The 18,069-nt window shown below is 40.5% G+C and overlaps 1 protein-coding gene across 1 annotated transcript; it reads right to left on the reverse strand.

The window, feature by feature from the left end:
* Positions 1-365: 365 nt before the first annotated feature.
* Positions 366-16,733, reverse strand: ZDHHC22 (zinc finger DHHC-type palmitoyltransferase 22). Its single transcript, XM_070931425.1, has 2 exons — positions 16,169-16,733; positions 366-631 (listed from the first exon to the last, which is right to left on the reverse strand). Exons 1-2 carry the CDS (start codon positions 16,731-16,733, stop codon positions 366-368), a joined length of 831 nt encoding a protein of 276 aa, XP_070787526.1.
* Positions 16,734-18,069: the final 1,336 nt, after the last annotated feature.

Consider the following 18,069-nt stretch of genomic DNA (forward strand, 5'->3'; position numbering starts at 1 on the left):
AGGATGCTCCTCCTCCTCCTCCCCCAATTAAGCACAAAAGTCAAGGTGGAAGGAAACTCAACCGTAGGGGTGAGTGGGAGGAGAGACCCGGCTTCTCAAGGGAAGGATTGCTTTAGATCTTTGGCAACCCAGAGATGACTGACATAGCTTCAGTTGTTCTAGAGGAGGTCAGTCCCACTTCTTTTAAATCATAGAATTAGCCCAATGGCCTCAACAGTTGCCTTTTTTATCTCTCTGACACATTGCAAGGCTACAAGGTGGGGAAAGGACAAGTATATCCAAGAGCTGCATTCTGCTACGGCAAATGTGTGTACATCCACGTGTGTGCGTGCACCTGTGCATGTTGCTAAGTGTTAAGGGAGCTGTCACTTCTCCTTCTGCTGGTGATAGTCACTTCCCACACTGAGCACAGGAATAAGCAGTCCAAGCAACCATCTCTTCCCAAAGACCTCCTCCAGATTCTTCTTCCAGGGCTGGCCTTTGGCTGCCATCCCCTTCCGCATCTGGTACCGTGTTTGCCCTCGCAGGATTAGCAGCATTTGGTGGCAACAGAAGCCGGCACAGGCAAGTCCAATCCCCAGCCAGAGGTATAGCATGAGGATGACAAACATTTCTGAGCTTAGAAGAGCTCCTGCAAATGCCAATGAGAGAAAAGAAAGAAAGAAAGAGATCGGTTATTTTATAAATTCTTTGGCACTGCAGACATTCAGCCAGGAATTGTCAAGTTGATGATGCTTACCTTATATGTGTTCGTATTGTATATCAAAATTTTCTAATCTACTCCTCACAAAATGTGTTGGATCACAACTTCCAGCCAGCATTGCTATTAGTCATTCTGAGTGAAGGTGGATGGCGATTTTAATATCCAACACTTTAGTCTTGGGTTTGTTTATTACTGGTCAGAAACCAAATAAAAGCACGTGAATGAGAATCAGATAAAAACAGGAATGGAACTGACTTAGACCATAGAAGATAGAATGATAGTTGGAAGGGACCTTGGAGATCTTCTAGTCCACCCACCTGCTCAAACAAAAGACCCTATACCATTTCAGACAAATGGTTGTCCAGTCTCTTCTTAAAAGCCTCCAGTAATGGACCACCCACAACTTCTGAATGCAAGCTATTCCATTGGTTAATTGCTCTCACTGTTAGGAAATTTCTTAGCTCTAGGTTGCTTCTCTCCTTGGTTAGTTTCCAACCATTGTTTCTTGTCTCACCTTTTGGTGCTTTGGAAAATAGTTTGACACCCACCCACTCCCCCTCATCTTTGTAGGAGCCCCCAGTCCTAAACCAATAAATGGAAGAATGGAGAGGCAAATCCATTTATTGGATGACTATATGGAAAGAGTAGTCATATTGATATTGTCTGAAGTTCTGGATGCATTTAACTGAAAGGAATGAAAGATTATACAAAACAAACCTTAACCTGAAAATTTCCGGAAGTTCAGTAAAGAGTAATTGAGAAAGATCCACCCATTACAGTTGCTACAGGTGTGCTACTTTCCTGTCGAGGCTGACATTCCCTGAGGTAATCTTAAAGGCCACCAGCCAGTGTCAGAAGCCTAAGTGAATGATGCCATCCATTCACTCGCTTTCTCTTTCTATACACCTACAACAGAAGGGACAGATCACTCTCCTCAGCGTTTAAATCGCTTGCTGGCAGATTTGAAATTAGGTGAAGAACTATAGCCGGTTCCCCCGTAGATTAAAGGAAAACAACCAGATCCCCCAGAAAATGCTGGTTTGCAGGGTCAGCCCCAGAGTTCACCACTATCATACAGTGTCGTACATATAATTAACCAACACTATCGAAGTACAGATAGTCCTTGACTTACAACAGTTCATTTAGTGACCATTCAAGGTTACAACAGCACTGAAAAAAGTGACCTAGGGCCGTTTTTCACAGTTACAACTTTTGCAGCACCCCCATAGTCATGTGATCAAAATTCGGGTGCTTGTCAACTGGCTCATATTTATCACCGTGGCAGTGTCCCGGGATCAAGTGATCACCTTCTACGACTTTATGACAAGCAAAGTCAATGGGGAAGCCAGATTCACTTAATAAGCGTGTTACTTAACAACTGCACTGATTCCCTTAGCAAATGTGACAAGAAAAGTCGTAAAATGGGGAAAAAATCACTTATTTATTAGTTCAATTTATATGCCGCCTTTCTCCAAAGACTCAAGGCGGCTCACTTAACAATCTTAACAAACATCTCACATAACAACTGAAATTTTGGGCTAAACTGTGGTCATAAAATGAGAACTACCTGTATATGTTCCAGTGGTGAAATACAATTTTTTTTACTACCGGTTCTGTGGGTGTGGCTTGGTGGGTGTGGTGTGGCTTGGTGGGCGTGGCTTGGTGGGCATGGCAAGGGAAAGATATTGCAAAATCTCCATTCCCACCCCACTCCAGGGGAAGGATATTGCAAAATCCCCATTCCCTCCCCACTCCTGGGGGAAGGATATTGTAAAATCTCCATTCCCACCCCACTCTGAGGCCAGCCAGAGGTGGTATTTGCCGGTTTTCCAAACTACTCAAAATTTCTGCTGCTGGTTCTCCAGAACCTGTTAGAACCTGCTGGATTTCACCCCTGCTCTGTTCCTCTTCGGGCTGTGTTATCTCTCTTCTTCATATCCTCAATGTTAAGTGCTGAGAGGAAAGATCAGCACTTATTTTGCCCTCTCCTTCTGAGTCTATTAGAAACAGGCAAGCTGTTGGACAATCATAGCAAGGCAGGATATGCAGGGATATTCAGAGGCACTCAGTCACTGCTGGTTTGCACAGTATAGCTTGACAGTAGCAGACTCAGAAACAGATGTAAGCTACTGATAGCTAGTTATTCCCAAGTGAACAGAGTTTAAAATGTATTATATTCATCATCTTCTTCCCAGATAGCTAGGAGGGGAGAAAAGTGTAAAATTAAAGCTGTAATGAGAACGATTTTAGGCATCAACCTAGACACTGGGAGATGATGAATTGTAGTCCCATTTTAGGCACAGAACCAGCTGGATGACTTTGGGTTAGTTAGCCCTACGAAAGAGGCAATGGCAAACCATTTCTGAAAAACCTTGTCACGAAAACTTTCGGGTAAAATCTCTGACAACTGGGTACAATTGAATAGAAGAAAAACAAGGTTGTAATGATGTAAGCACCCTGCAAGGAAATAGCCCTACAGAACATAACTCATAAATACATATTTTAACCTCAATGGAGCTAACTTAAAAATATATTTGCATAAGATTGTACTATAAATATTTTATTTTCCGGAATTCTCTTGATTACAATTTAATTAGAGTAATTTTCAACATAACCAGTCAATTCAGGTAAATATAATTCATTTTCAATCACAATTAGTGTAAAAAAAAAAAAAGGAGAGGACTCTTGAATCTTTCATAGTTTTATCTGCTGAATTTCTCTTTCTGTACAATTATTAAAGGTGTAGAAAACTAATAGAAGATAATATATTTTCCTCTAAAATCCTTGGTACTCTCTGAGCTTGGTTATTTGCTTACATACTGGACTAATACTGCAATATCATCAGTGCAAATGATTGTTGTGTTTGCTCTCTGTTTGTATACAATAGCTTGCCCTGCCAGTGTTGGTGAGAGTATGGTTTTCTCCTTGGTAGTTCTTCCTTGATTAGGATATTGTTTTCTGCTTGATTGTTTGTCTGGTGTTAATCCCTGCTAATCTTGGTGTTGCCTGGCCTTTTTGTTTCCTTCTTTGCTTTTTTTTTATTGTCTCTTTTGAATGGTGTGTACATAATCCCTACTCATCTGGGTGTTGGCTATTGGATAGGATGTGTTTTGGTCTCTTTATTTCCTACTTAGCTTTTTTTATTGTCTCTTTTGAATGCTGTGTACATGTAGTTAAACCCAGATAAACAGGGATTAGCACCTAACAAACAATCAAGCAGAAAACAATATTCGAATCAAGGAAATACCAAGGAGAAAACCACACTCACACTCACCAGCACCAGTGGTGGGTTTCAAAATTTTTTACTACTGGTTTTGTGGTTGTAGCTTGGTAGGCGTGGCATGGCTTGGTGGGCGTGGCTTGGTGGGCATGGCAGGGAAAGGATACTGCAAAATCCCCATTTCCTCCTGATCAGCTGGGACTCGGGAGGCAGAGAATAGACGGGGGCGGGGCCATTCAGAATTTTTATTACCGGTTCTCCGAACTACTCAAAATTTCCACTACCAGTTCTCCAGAATTGGTCAGCACCTGCTGAAACCCACCTCTGGCCAGCACTGATAATATTACCTAATCAGATAATGAAATGTTGGCAAATAAACAGCCATGCTCCGAGAACACCTAAGACTTCATACTTAGAAATTTTTTTCTTCGCACTTGGCTACCCTAGGGTACTATGTACAGAATCATATTTTACTGTGGACAGTGCTGTATTTAACTTTGTCTTCTTTTAAAACAACTGACTGATCTAAATGGGCATTTTTAAAAAAAGAACCACAAGAAAGAAAATCAGTAATCCTGATTTTTTTTTTTTTTTTTTTTGAGGTTAGCCGCGGGATAGCAGATTCAGCAAAGGGCAATTCTTTGATCACAGTTTAATATTGATACCGATTTAGTTTGTCTTATAGTAATGATTTCTACATTTCGTTATATAATCAAATTCACAACATGAAAACATTCTGCAGTCTTAATGTCCTGACTTTTTAAAGTGATAGGTGTCTTGCTTTTTTTGCATTTCTTTCTTTCCTCCTTCTCTAAAGGATCATTTGAATGGGTAAATAAAGGGGAGAATACCAGATTTACAGATTTTCTACACAAACCCTGTAATCGCTAGAAAGAATTAAATAGAAACGTGTGGCATATGACTTGTTGCAAGCAGCATTATCCCCTTTGAAGCAATCAGGAGATTTTCAATGTTTCTGCATTTAATTCCTCATTTTGGGACTCAGCTAGGTTGCCAGATATGCTAAGCTTTGACAGTTTGAGGTTGAGATATTAATTCTGCTATAGAGACATGTGAGCTAGACTAGAGAGCACAAACAGTTGGGTCTGGAGACATTTTGCACGTTAACACTGAATTATATGTATGGAACAATAAAGATAGAACAGAAATAGACTTTTTCTGCTTGCTTTTGTCATGAAAACCTGTGCTTCAGCATCCTTTCTATGATCTTGCAATAGCTGCATTTCTAATCACTATTTCCACTATTACTGTTGTGGCCCACCGAGCTGGCAGCAGAGCTGGCAGCAGAGTCAGACAGTGAGGAGGTTGGGGAGGAACTTGGGTCAGTCCTGGGGGCTGGGGAAAGCTTGGACAAGGGCTCTGAGTGGGAGGCAGAGAGGGAGTTAGACAGCAGTGAGGCAGAGGAACAGCTGGAGCCCATTCCCAGTGTGTGCATGTGCAGAGCTGCCAGAAGACAAGAACAATTAAGAAAGCAGGGTAGACTCCGGAGTAAGGCCACACCTTGGAGATGATTGGCCCCTCCCATAGGACATAAAAGAGGAGCGAACGGGATGTGAGCTTTTGCAGGAAGCTATTAATTCATCTCGTTTCAAGATTGGAAAGTTCTGTTCGTGACTCTAATAGACTCGGTGCCAAGTTTGGCCTTGCTCTGCATTTGGAAATTGGTTCTCTGGCAGCGTTCCAAGTGAGATAAGGTGGGGGTTGATAAACATTCCTCTGAAAGACTGTTTGTCAAAGCCTTGTTGACTGTGAATGAATGGAATTCACAGTCGTGTTAGTAAAAGAGGTTTTATCGGGTTTAAGACTTTGGTTCATGCTTTCTAAGGAAGCCTAGGTCAGAACAATTACAGCCATTCCAATTCTATCATATGCTGATGCCCCATAGCTCCTTGTTGTTGCACCTTATTTACTATATGTATGCTCTTTTTCTCCCTTCCATACGGGGTGAGTTCTAAAAATTTTTACTACCGGTTCTGTGTGCATGGCTTATTTTGTGGGCGTGGTTTGATGGTCATGTGACAATTCTTTAGGATTTAGCAGAGGTACTGGTCTACCAGGCTTTTAACTGCTTGCAGAGCCATACCGGTCTACCCATTTGTTTCCGGAGCATTCTGGTCTACCTACTTGTTTTTGGAGCGCACCGGTCTACCCATTTGTTTTTGGAGTGCACTGGTCTACCACCACACTGCCTTTTACCGCTGATCAGCTGTAGGGTGGCCATTTGAAGCACCGCGGCAAGAGTTTAAACAGTTTTTTTCCTTCTAGCTGATCAGCTGGGACTCGGGAGGCAGAGAATAGATGGGGGTGGGACCAGGCAGAGGTGGTATTTACCAGTTCTCTGAACTATTCAAAATTTCCACTACCGGTTCGCAAGAACCGGGGAGAACCAGTGGCAACCCACCACTGCTTCCATAGTGAATTAGCTCTTCTTTCAGGTTTCAAGTCTTCTGGAGAACTGTCCTGAGGACTATTCTCCTACACAGAAATTTAAAAGGGAAACTTCACAGTGAAATGTTTTAATTAAGAAGTTTAATTCATTCCATCCAAATTTAAACAGTTATCAAAGTTTCTTGTACCACTATAGCTCTTCATTAATTTAGCAGTGTTTGGAGTACTGTTTTGTGAATGGTCATTTATTTTATCTAAATGGTAACCGATCGTACTGTATATTTTGCAGTCATTTAAATCCTCCTCCCCTTGCCATGATTTTCTCCAAACTATACTCCCAAAATCTTTTCACAAAATCATACTTCTGCCGCCTGATAAAGTCATTAAAGATTACCTCATCTGTCCATAGCTCGAATGGTCTTTTTTGTTTCTTTGATTTTTGCGGTTCTAAACGAACACTGCTGGTAAGGAAACATGTTGTGGTTGGGTACTAACAGAACAGACATAATCAGAATGTCTCTTTTCCCAACCTCATCAGGTCCTGAATATATTTGCTTTGATCAAGGAACATATGCATCTTTCTGAAAGGCATGTAGGCAACAGATCTGATACTTCTATTACAGTAAAAAGGGCAAGCACTATACAACAGGAAATCTCTTTGCACGTGGAAGCTTCCATATCAGTTTAAAACAAAGACTGGGTTAAAATCTGTGCAACCAGAATAGCTATTTGACTAGAATAATATGTTTAAAAAAATTAACATACAGGCCATTCTTGCTTAATGGCCATTCACTCAGCGACCATTTGAATGATGAAGTTATGGCAACCTTGAACAAATGGTAGTTATGGCCAGTCCTCCAAGTTATAGTCGCTGCAAAATGCCTATGGTCACATGATCGGAAATTGGGCACTTGGCAACTGGCCTGCCTTAAAGTATACAGAGTACACTTTAACTCCTCCCACTCACCTATCTGTCCCTCCATACCTGCCTTTTTGGCTGCCTGTTACTCCATTACTGTTGTCTATCCCTGCCACCCAGTTGGCCTGTACCATCTTCTTTCCACCTCTGGCCCAGGATTCAGGAATTGGGTGAGGGTGTGGCTCCAAGATACACATGGTGAGCATGGCAGGGCAGTGGAGCTTCATCTGCTGAAGGGAGCTCAACAGGTCCAACTATGGAGGAGGTAGCAGGATGGAGTTGTCAGAGGAGGCAAGGAAGTGGTATGGACAGCAGCTCCCCAGGCAAAGGCATGGCAGCTGCCACTTCAACCAGACTACCCACACTACCACACTGCCTCCTCCCCAGCTGGGCCCAGAAAGCATCCTTCAGCAAACTAGACTCTGCCACTTTGCCATAGTCACTGCATGCCTGGATCTTCTGGGGCTTTGTCCTTGTTCTTTAATGGATCTTTTTTTATTATTTTGCTAGCATTTGGGGCTAAATTATTTATTTAGTTTATATCCTACTGTTCTTCCAAGATCCCATGGAACCAAGTATATTTTTTCTGTTTACTGGTAATTTCCACAATAATCCATGAGACAGGTTGTGCAGAGGAATAGTAATTGAGATATAGTCATCCAGTGCAGTGGTAGGTTTCAAAATTTTTTACTACCAGTTCTGTGGGCGTGGCTTGGTAGGCAGGGCGTGGTGTGGCATGGCTTGGTGGGCATGGCAGGGGAAGGATACTGTAAAATCTCCATTCCCTCCCCACTCCAGGGGAAGGATACTGCAAAATCTCCATTTCCTCCTGATCAGGTGGGACTCGGGAGGCAGAGAATAGATGGGGTGGGACCAGTCAGAATTTTTACTACTGGTTCTCCGAACTACTCAAAACTTCCGCTACCGGTTCTCCAGAACTGGTCAGAACCTGCTGAAACCTACCTCTGATCCAGTGTAATTCCATGGCTTAATGGGCATTTCAGCCTGTGTGTCTTCTGTCCTACTTCAAACCTCCTCCTGTCACTTGTTCATTTAATAAAGAAATTCACTCAGCCAATAAAGACCTAAAAATTAACAAAAGTGATCTGAAACTTAGGCTCTTAAAAATACAAGGTACACCCTCTCTCGAATAGATGTTCACTGAAATGAAGCTTGATGAAGTATTCATCTTGATGAAGTATTGCTAACTTATGAATATCAAAGCCCCGTATTCTTTCATTCTGGCAAGTACGCCATTTACAAAGACTATGTATCTTTGGTTAAGTAGGATTTTAATTTGATATTTTTGTCCTTGATTATATGAATTCAGTAAAAAATCTCATTTAAGAAAACTGGATGTACAGGGATCAATTGGACGAAGTGAGCTTTATTCACAAAGCTCACACTGACTAAAGATAATAAATTGTCACTTAAAAGTAAAGGTAAATTTCCTCTGTCCAGTCTTGTCCAACTCTAGGGGGCGATAATCATCTCAGTTTTGTAACCTAGGGAGCCAGCATTGTCTGAAGACAGTTCTGTAGTCATGTGGCCAGCATGACTATATGCCAAAGTGCACAAAACGCTGTTACCTTCCCACCAAAGTGGTACCTATTAATTTGTATTTGCATGCTTTTGAACTGATAGGTGGGCAGGAGCTGGGGCAAGTAACAGGAGCTCACCCCATCACACAGCACTTGGATCTCGAACCTGAACTATCAACTTTCTAGCTGACAAACTCAGCATTTTTAACGACTGTCCATCACACACACATCTTCTTTATCACTTTCCTTTCCCTTAGTCTTCCCGGTTATAGAAGAGCAGCATGTACTCATCCATCAATCTGGGGTAAGTGGCATTCCATGCCACCTGCTATCCATGAATATCATGGCAGGGCAGAGAGCAATCTTGTCCCAAACAGCAGTGGGAAAAGCAACATCAAGGAGCCTATTATGTCTACCAAGTCAAATAAATACTCAGCTCTGCCTCCTATTGACAGTTTTCCTGAGTCCAGAGATTAGCACACCTTGGCCACTCAAAGAAAGTATGATCAGTATTGATCACAACAGTTTCTAGATCATTACTCTGCTGTCCCCAAGAAGATCTCATTCTCTTCTTCCCTTTGTCCCACTTCCCTTTTGTATCTTTTCTTTAAAACCCTAAAGCCAAGCTCAACATACCCCCTTCTTTCTCATTAATATCGACCCCTCCAAGAAACAAGTTTTCTGAAAATCTTGATAATATACAGCAGGCAAATCAAAAAGCAATTCCAGGTGTTTTTCCTTATTTGTGATACTTTATATGGATTAGATAAGAATGTGATATTTAAGAATGTAAGCCAGGATGAAATTTAGAGAAATTTAATTATAGCTGCCTTGAATTCCTAAAGGAATAACTGGATATGAATCTAATAAATAAATTATTAAATAAGCATGGAGTAGGATCCCTGATGATTTTCTCTATTAAATGGCACCATAGTAATATAAAAATAGGGAGATCTGGCAGGCAAGTGTGTTAGACTTTGATTTCCACATTTGCCTGGCTGAAATAAGTAGAAAATTATCATTACTTGGACTTTTACCTTTAAAGACATTTTAGTTTAAATTTATGTGCTTTAAGCAACCTTAAGATAACAACCCTGACTGCTGTTTAGAAGGCCAGATCCTGAAGATGAAACTCAAATACTTTGGCCACCTAATGAGAAGGAAGGACTCACTGGAGAAGAGCCTAATGCTGGGAACGATTGAGGGCAAAAGAAGAATGGGACAGCAGAGAATGAGGTGGCTGAATAGAGTCACTGAAGCAGTCGGCGTGAGCTTAAGTGGACTCCGGGGGATGGTAGAGGACAGGAAGGCCTGGAGGAACATTGTCCATGGGGTTGCAATGGGTCGGACATGACTTCGCGACTAACAACAACAACAAGAAGATAACAGAGATTTTTATTCTACTGTGTAGAGTTTTGTGCAATGTTAAAAGTTTCCAATATTCCTCATGAAACTTATAATGATCAAGTAGAGTACCTGCAATTCCTTCAGGGGTTTCTAAAAGGTCCTTTGTAATATTATCATCTCAACCAAAGAAGAGATTGTCAAGAGAATATCAGTAAGAAAGGTCAGAATCAGGCTAATTTAAATTCCTATCTATAAAGGTTGAACCATAAACAGTCTCACTTTCCTCTATGGGCAGAAAGTTCTCTAGAAACGGATGTGTATACTACCTTTTTACTTGTCTGTGGAGATTCTCAGTCATCCAGGTCATGGGAGTCCCAAAGGTGCTTTTTCAAGAGGCAACCAGACTTTCTGGTTTTTCTCTGAAGATGTTTTGCTTTTCATCCAAGAAGCTTCTTCAGCTCTGAAGTAAAAGCTGAAGAAGCTTCTTGGATGAAAAGCGAAACATCTTCAAAGAAAAACCAGAAAGTCCGGTTGCCTCTTGAAAAAGCACCTTTGGGATTATCTTTTTACTTATATCATTTTGGGTACAAGTGACATTTCAATCTCCATGATCTATCTATAAAGCTATTTCTTCAACATTATATCACCAATTTCTATTATTTGTCAGATTGATCTCAAAGGAACAGAAAGAGAAGAGTTATGATGGATGAGATGAAAGTTAAAGCATTTCCCATTTTCCATCTTCTTTTGATGCATCGGATTATAGGCCAGCATATACACAGAGGAAACCCTGCACACAGCAAAAAAAAAAAAAAAAAAAAAAATGACATTTGACATCAAGATCTTGACCTGTTATTTGTGCTCTGTGTTAAGTATTCTGGAATAAAATCAGGGATGAAATCCAGCAGGTTCTGACAGGTTCTGGAGAACCAGTAGCGGAAATTCTGAGCAGTTCAGAGAATCAGCAAATACCACCTCTGGCTGGCCCCAGAGTGGGGTGGGAATGGAGATTTTGCAATATCCTTCCCCTGGAGTGGGGTAGAATGGAAATTTTGCAGTATCATTCCCCTGCCACGCCAAAAAAAAAAAATTTGGATTTCACCACTGGAAAAAATGTCTCTGAACATTAAGTGTCTATTTAGCAAGCATTTCTATCAGTCATTGATGGAATTAGGTAAGAATGAATTTGGAAAATCACATCCTTCTGTCCTTCTACTGATGCTCATCAAGTTTCATCAAGCCCTCTTGTTCCAGTGTCCTCATGAGGGACAGGAGAGTCACACTTTTCATGGTAGCAAACAGCATTCATTAACTGTGACAGCTGTAACAGTGGCAGCTGGCTCCTTCAAAATACTTCTATAAACATGACATTAATTTAACATTTTTTAAAAAATACAGTCTTGTCAGATTGCATCATGAGCAGTTAAGAAAAAAACAGACCAGTCTTTTTTAAAAAGCAAAGAATAGTCGTGTATAATTAGTGTCCTGGAAGATGGATTTGCAGTAGCACATAAGGAATCTGAAGAAAAATATTAATTGGATTCCTGTGCTATCCATTTTCATGCTCAGATTCTATTGGAGGATGTGCAGGCATACTTTCTCCCCAAAAGCTGCAATCTTCATAAGGGGTCATGATTTCTAATCTTCAGCAGCGGGGAAGTCATTTGCTTTGCTACCTCCTCCAAGTACAGTATAAATCTTCTCTACTCCATTTACTGAAAAATACATGCAGCTATTTAATCTTGTTGAAGTAAGCAAATAAACAGATTAATTTTTAAACTGATGACTCATTCTGAGTAAAGTTTATAAAAGCTTGATATGGCATGGTCTGCATAGCTTCCCTACACTTTAATATCAGAATATAATTTTCTTCCAGATGGATACGGGGCGATTTCATGATGATCATAGCAAGTGCTGCTAACAATGGTGTTAGAAATGCCAACTCATGATGATGTCTTTGTATTCCATTCTAAGCTTTGAAATCCATTCTTGGCTACCCAATTTCTAACTCAGCTTTCCTCAGTTTTATGCCCTGCAGTTGAACTGGACTTCAACTCCTACTACTGCAATCTGCAAACAAGGAAATTTTACTTTAGCACATAAGGGGTGTAGGCATTCAGTTGGAGAAAGCTGCTGAAATTTTTCTAATTTTAATTTTCACTTATTGTTTCAGCTGGGTTACTATACAATAAATGCATAAGCATAAGAGATAATGCATAAGCATTATTTCTTTCATTGGATCTAGCTAGTAGAGTGCAGCTTCTCAAGATGTTGCTATTTCTACTATGAAAATGATCTGTATTACTGTTCCTGGAATTTGTCTATGTAGGGAGAAAATCTTGAAAAGTGTGGGCTCTTTTCACAGATTCAACCATTTTCAAGACATTTTTCTGATCATGCCAAGCTTGGAGCTCTGACTTGTGAAAAGTCCCTGGTATGTACTGACAAGGCAGCAATTTATATGGAATTGTTATGGCTGAAGGTGAACAATGTGAAGTCACATGCTAGATTGGATAGTGGAGTGGAATCTCAGTTAGTGAGGTGGATGGCCAGATTAATACATTATTAACATATTATTATGTTAATAATAGTAATGATTCTACAACAACAACAGACAGAGATGCTGTTTGCCCAGAAACCATATCATTCTCATTTGGTTCTGTTATAACTTGGTTAGGCTATCATTCCCTGAAAGAGCAAGTTCATGGTTTCTGGGTCTTTCTAAACTCTTAGCTACTGCTAAATAGGCAATTGAAGACCATGGTTAGGATGGTCTGCATCAGTTGTAGCCCAACCTAAAGCAGGAGGCATGGGTAGCAATTACTCATGTAATTGGTTAGATATCAACTCTTGGTTAGATTACAGCAATGTATCTTGAAGACTATCTAGAATTAGCAATCAGTTAAGAATGCAACATCCTATTTTCTGGTGACTAAGAGTCACTAGAATGATATGAAACCAATGTGGGTGCTACAGTTGCCAATAGACTTCCAAGGGTAAATTGAAATGTTGGTTTTCTCTTATAAAGAACTATATGGTTGGTATCTTAGTATCTTCAGGATTGCATGAGTCATGCAGGGTCAATCACCTAGTGAGTGCTTGCTTCCCTTCTTAGGGATATTAGATATCAGGAGAAAGAATTAGAAATATTTTTCTGTATGTGCTCAATCTCTGTGGGATTGCCGTTCCATGGAATGTGAATGGCACCTTTTGAATGGTACCCTTTCAAAAGGGTACTCAAAATATAATTGTTTCCATCAACATTCAGTCTATGATGTCACTTACAGTGGAGAATTAGAGCAATTGTATTTTATCACAACTGAAGATAAAATAACATGCTTTTCAGATTTTTATAAGTATATAAACAGCCAGAAGCCAAATTGGAACTAATGCTATACAAATACTGTAATAAATGATGACACAATTACATATATTTCTGCATCAGAATAATTCATGTCTCAAATATCAGAGAGAAGGTGCTGTGAAAGAAAGAAGAAACTTTCTAGTGACAGCATAATTTGGTTCTCTTCCCCTGTCAAGGCTCTTCCTGTCATTAGATTCTCGGGGAAGCTACATCATTATTTTAATTAAAGCAGATCCTATAATCTTGCAAGTGTCAGAAAGCACGCTGAAGCCCATAATATGACTAATGCAAGCAGAGGCAACAATAGTGCTATACCGTTCTACCCTCAAGAGAGGTCTGATGAAGAATGGAGAATCACAAGCACTGTATCAGGCAATTACGGTTAAGAAAGATCTCAGAGTAGCCACATGCCCCATTTTGGTAGAAGACATTCCTATTTGAAATAATATGTTTGAAAAGATGTCCGGACCAGCTCCAGTTTATAAACTCTTAACAGGAGAACCAGAGGTCTTGCAGTTGTCCATTAACATTGAGCCCTGGCATTAGATTGAGCAGGCATGCAAGCCATCTGGCCATTATGATAAGATGTATTTACATAATAGTCATAATTTCTAAATTTGCAGGAATATATAACTTGCCTATTTTTTAAGCAAATGTATGATTATTTTGCCTTAAAAATGTAATGGATCATGTCATAGTAAATCTTTGCTTTCTTTTTTCTTCCACTGTGTAAAAGTGAGTAGAGGGAAAACATCACGAAAACTTGGCAAAATGTTAATTTAAGAAACTGATCCATCTTCCTTAAAAAAAGAAAAAGCTTTCTGATCTTCTTTGAGGAATTAACCATAATGCATTCCAGAGTTTACAGAACGGCATGAGTTGGCATGTTAATCAATGTTACATGGGATAGTATAAGGTTCCTACCTTGAACAAGGGGTTAGACTCTGAGGTCACTTCTAGCCCTATGATCATATGATTCAAATGTATTATGGTATCTTAACAACCAGATTGGGACCATTTACTCATGATAAAACAATAAAGAATCCTCATGAACACAAGGTCAATCAGCCAATGGATATCATGTATAATCATGTTATTTCCTGCCATTCTTTATAAGCCTTTCCATTTTCCATCCCTCCGTAAGCTTTAGTAAAATATAGAAAGATTATACAGACAACAAGTCTATCAAAAGAGAAAATATTTTTTTTTACCCAGTTATTTTCAGAACTGAACCAAAATATATTGTGCAAAGTATCCCTTATTCTTCATTATTTTCTGTGCTTTGATTCTTGGAATTTTTTATTAAGAGCCGTGGTTGGAAGAATTTTAGAACAAAATCTGGTACTGGCCATGAAGTTCAAAATCAAAATTTCTTTCATGTTAAAATAGCTGAACACTTCAGTTGATATATGTGCGCTATGCACATCAATCCTGTGCATGTTTATTCAGAAGTTTCACTTTTAAAAAGGTTTAATCCTAACAAATTTATCAAGAAGAGAAACTAAATAATGCCATTCTATATGTACCTCCTCAGTTTAAGTCTTACCAAGTAATTTAGTTAATGGGTTTTAAAGGGCTCATGCAGGTTTATGCTTTTTATTCTTCATTTTTAATACATTTAATTCTGATCGTGTGTAATGGGTAGGTATGAACAGGATATTGCTAGACATTTTGCTATTTGAGGTAATACAATATAATTAGTCTTCACACTCCTCAAGTACATAGTCTCCAAATATTATTGGTATCTGAAGTTAAAAAACACCTCTTATTCCTTTGTAATAATAAAATAAAAACATGTTGCCACGAAGTGGCAGCTGCATGTTGCCTACTTGTATGATAATTCTCTCAATCACACTCTGAGGAACAAGTTCTCCTTGAAAGCAATTATATTGTTAATACTCTTGTCAACATTTGAGTGCTGTGTGGCCATATTTCACCACCTTTCAAAGCTTTCACATGAACAATTGAACGAATACTCATACATTCACCTCAAGGAATTTCATGAAATCTAGGAATTTTCAGTGTTGGCTAAACTTCATTACAAGGTAGTATTATCAAAAGCATAAGAAGAACTCTGAGGGATCAGGCCAACCTTATCCCATCCAGCATTCTGTTGCCATACAGGACAACCAGTGTCTATGGGAAACTCACAGCAGAACATGAGTACAATATCACCTCCTACTCATATTCCCAACCAACTGGTATCAGGAGTTTACTCCTCTGAAACTGAAGGTAGCAAATAGCAATCAGCCTTATCAACCATCAGGAGAAGCTACGAATATTCTTATTCTTCATGAATGGGCCCTTCTTTTTTAACCATCCAAAGTGCTGACTATTACTATAGTTTCTGACTGCAACCATAATTTAACGTCTGAATTATGTCTTCTTTTCTCCATCCTGCATCTCCTGCCATTCAGCTTGATTATATGACTCTGAATGTTATCACTGCAAGAGAGATTGGTGGGAGAAAAAAAACCCCAACATGGTCCTATTCCCTTATCATCCCAATGTGAACATTGCAGATGTGCTCCCCCTTTTTTAAATCCTAAATTTAATAAACAAAGGAACCATGACAATTTTCCATATATTGTTAAAACACACACACACACACACACACTAACCAAGGAATTGTTGCAAGAGGAGAAAAAGGAGTGATGATACTCACCTGAGAAGAACTGGCTAATGGAGTGAGGCAGAAGAGTTAGGAAAGCCAGTGGGCTGGCAAAGGAAGTTGAGAGTGCAGCAGAAATATAAGCCACCCCAGCCACCAGGGAATCAAGGCAAGCCAAGGAGGTGTACAGACAGAACATGATGAAGTTCCGCATATTACTATTCCCAATGCAGTTCCCTGTGAAGAAACAGTGGTGGTCATGCCTCTGGGTGGTTCGGGCACACAGTCTACAGAAGTGAGTGCCAGGCAGGGCTGAAGCAGGGGACCTGTTTCCATCTGGCTGCTCAGCCACCCTTTTGGCTCCTCCAGCCAAACCTGGGCCCTTCCCCAGGTCCTCCTCGGGTGAGTTCTGTATTACCAGGATGTAGTTGCCCAAAGCATTAGCTGAGAGATACAGAAAGAGAGCCCCATGCAGCAGAGCAGAGGAGAAAAGTGGGGTGGTGGAAGGGTCTTTGAACATGCTTGGAATGAAGAGGAAGAGCTGGAGGACGAAGGTCACTAAGGAGATACAGAGGAAGTAGGCTGGAGCGACCACATTGAGAAACCTGAGCACTAGCATTGTGGATTACATTCCTGCAGGGGAGAGCAAGAAGAGAACATGCATTACCACCAGCAACTTCATCCCTCCACTTGCTCTTTCCCAGTCATGTCAGGTTCCACACCTCCTTTGCCAGTTCACTGTTGGGAAGGCAAACCTCTCCCAAAGCCCCTTATTCCCCTTTCCCTCTGCTTGGAGGCCATCCCCTCTCCTGCTTGTCCTCTTCACTCCCCACTCAGCCTGGGGTGCAAAGAGATTCTTTCCAAGGAAAGAAGATCTCTCTGCTATACTTCAGAGATGCCACTGGAGCCTCAGATATGATTCCAGAGTTTGATGGGTAAGACTGGCTCTTCCTCTGTCCCTGCCTATTTTCCTGGCAGCTCCTAGACTTCCTGGCTTGAGTTCTCTCCACAATTGCCTGGAAGTGTATTCCATTGACTAGTGAGCTTACTTTAAGTAGAGACGTGGGGGGGGGATTCATTTCAAAGTCTGTTGTTCCAGAGTCCCTCTTCTGTGCAGGATGTCCTTCTTACTATTACTAATGATTGTGCAATATTATTGAATAATAGTGGGGAGTTGAGGACTATTCTAATCTGCTGCAATAGAGATCATGAACAATGCTCTAATTTAGCATTGAAAGCCACAAATCTTCTCAGCTGCTATCTGGACAGACACATAATTAGGAAATGCTGCAAGCAGCTGCTGAAGTGCTGCCCAGCCTCCAGCAGTGCACGGGGAAGGAACTCCGCCACACAGCCACAAGCTTTTGCTTTCTTCTTTCTGGCTGGCTGGCTGGCTGGCTGGTGTGACTGTGCAGTCAGTTCACATTATAAAATGAAGCTACCAAACGTTCCCTTCCAGACACCCAAACATGGATGCTTTCCTATGACTACTTCTCACCTCCTCCCCACCCCGCCTTTCTTACAGTGTCTCTAGGCTTCGCTCTCTGTTCCAAAACAAATCGATGTACGACACATACATAAAACACTCTATGACAAATCTTTAAAAGACAGGGTTCTTTTTTTTTAAAGAAAAGAAAAAGAATGACTGCAGTAAAGAAACCAATACACAAAGCGTTCTGTTCCCTAGCAGCAGTCCTGGTTTTCATACACGCACACACACACATGCATACTCTCACACACAAACAGACACATGCCACCCGTTCACCATCTCTAGTGAAATGCAAACTTAGGCACTATATTTCTCCAAGAAAAGGTTCTTCTGGCTTTAATTCACGTAGCTTAAAACAGCAAAGAACTTTTCTGAGCCAGCACTTTGATCCTGATGCCAAGTGACTTCCTTCTCCACTTCTGAACTCAGATTCGTCTGGTTACCTGTCTGCCAGGATTATTAAATA

Source organism: Pituophis catenifer, unplaced genomic scaffold (genome assembly GCF_029215685.1).
Source record: "Pituophis catenifer annectens isolate HBS135680 unplaced genomic scaffold, rPitCat1.0.hap2 SCAF_1, whole genome shotgun sequence".
NCBI classification, from domain to species: Eukaryota; Metazoa; Chordata; class Lepidosauria; order Squamata; family Colubridae; genus Pituophis; species Pituophis catenifer.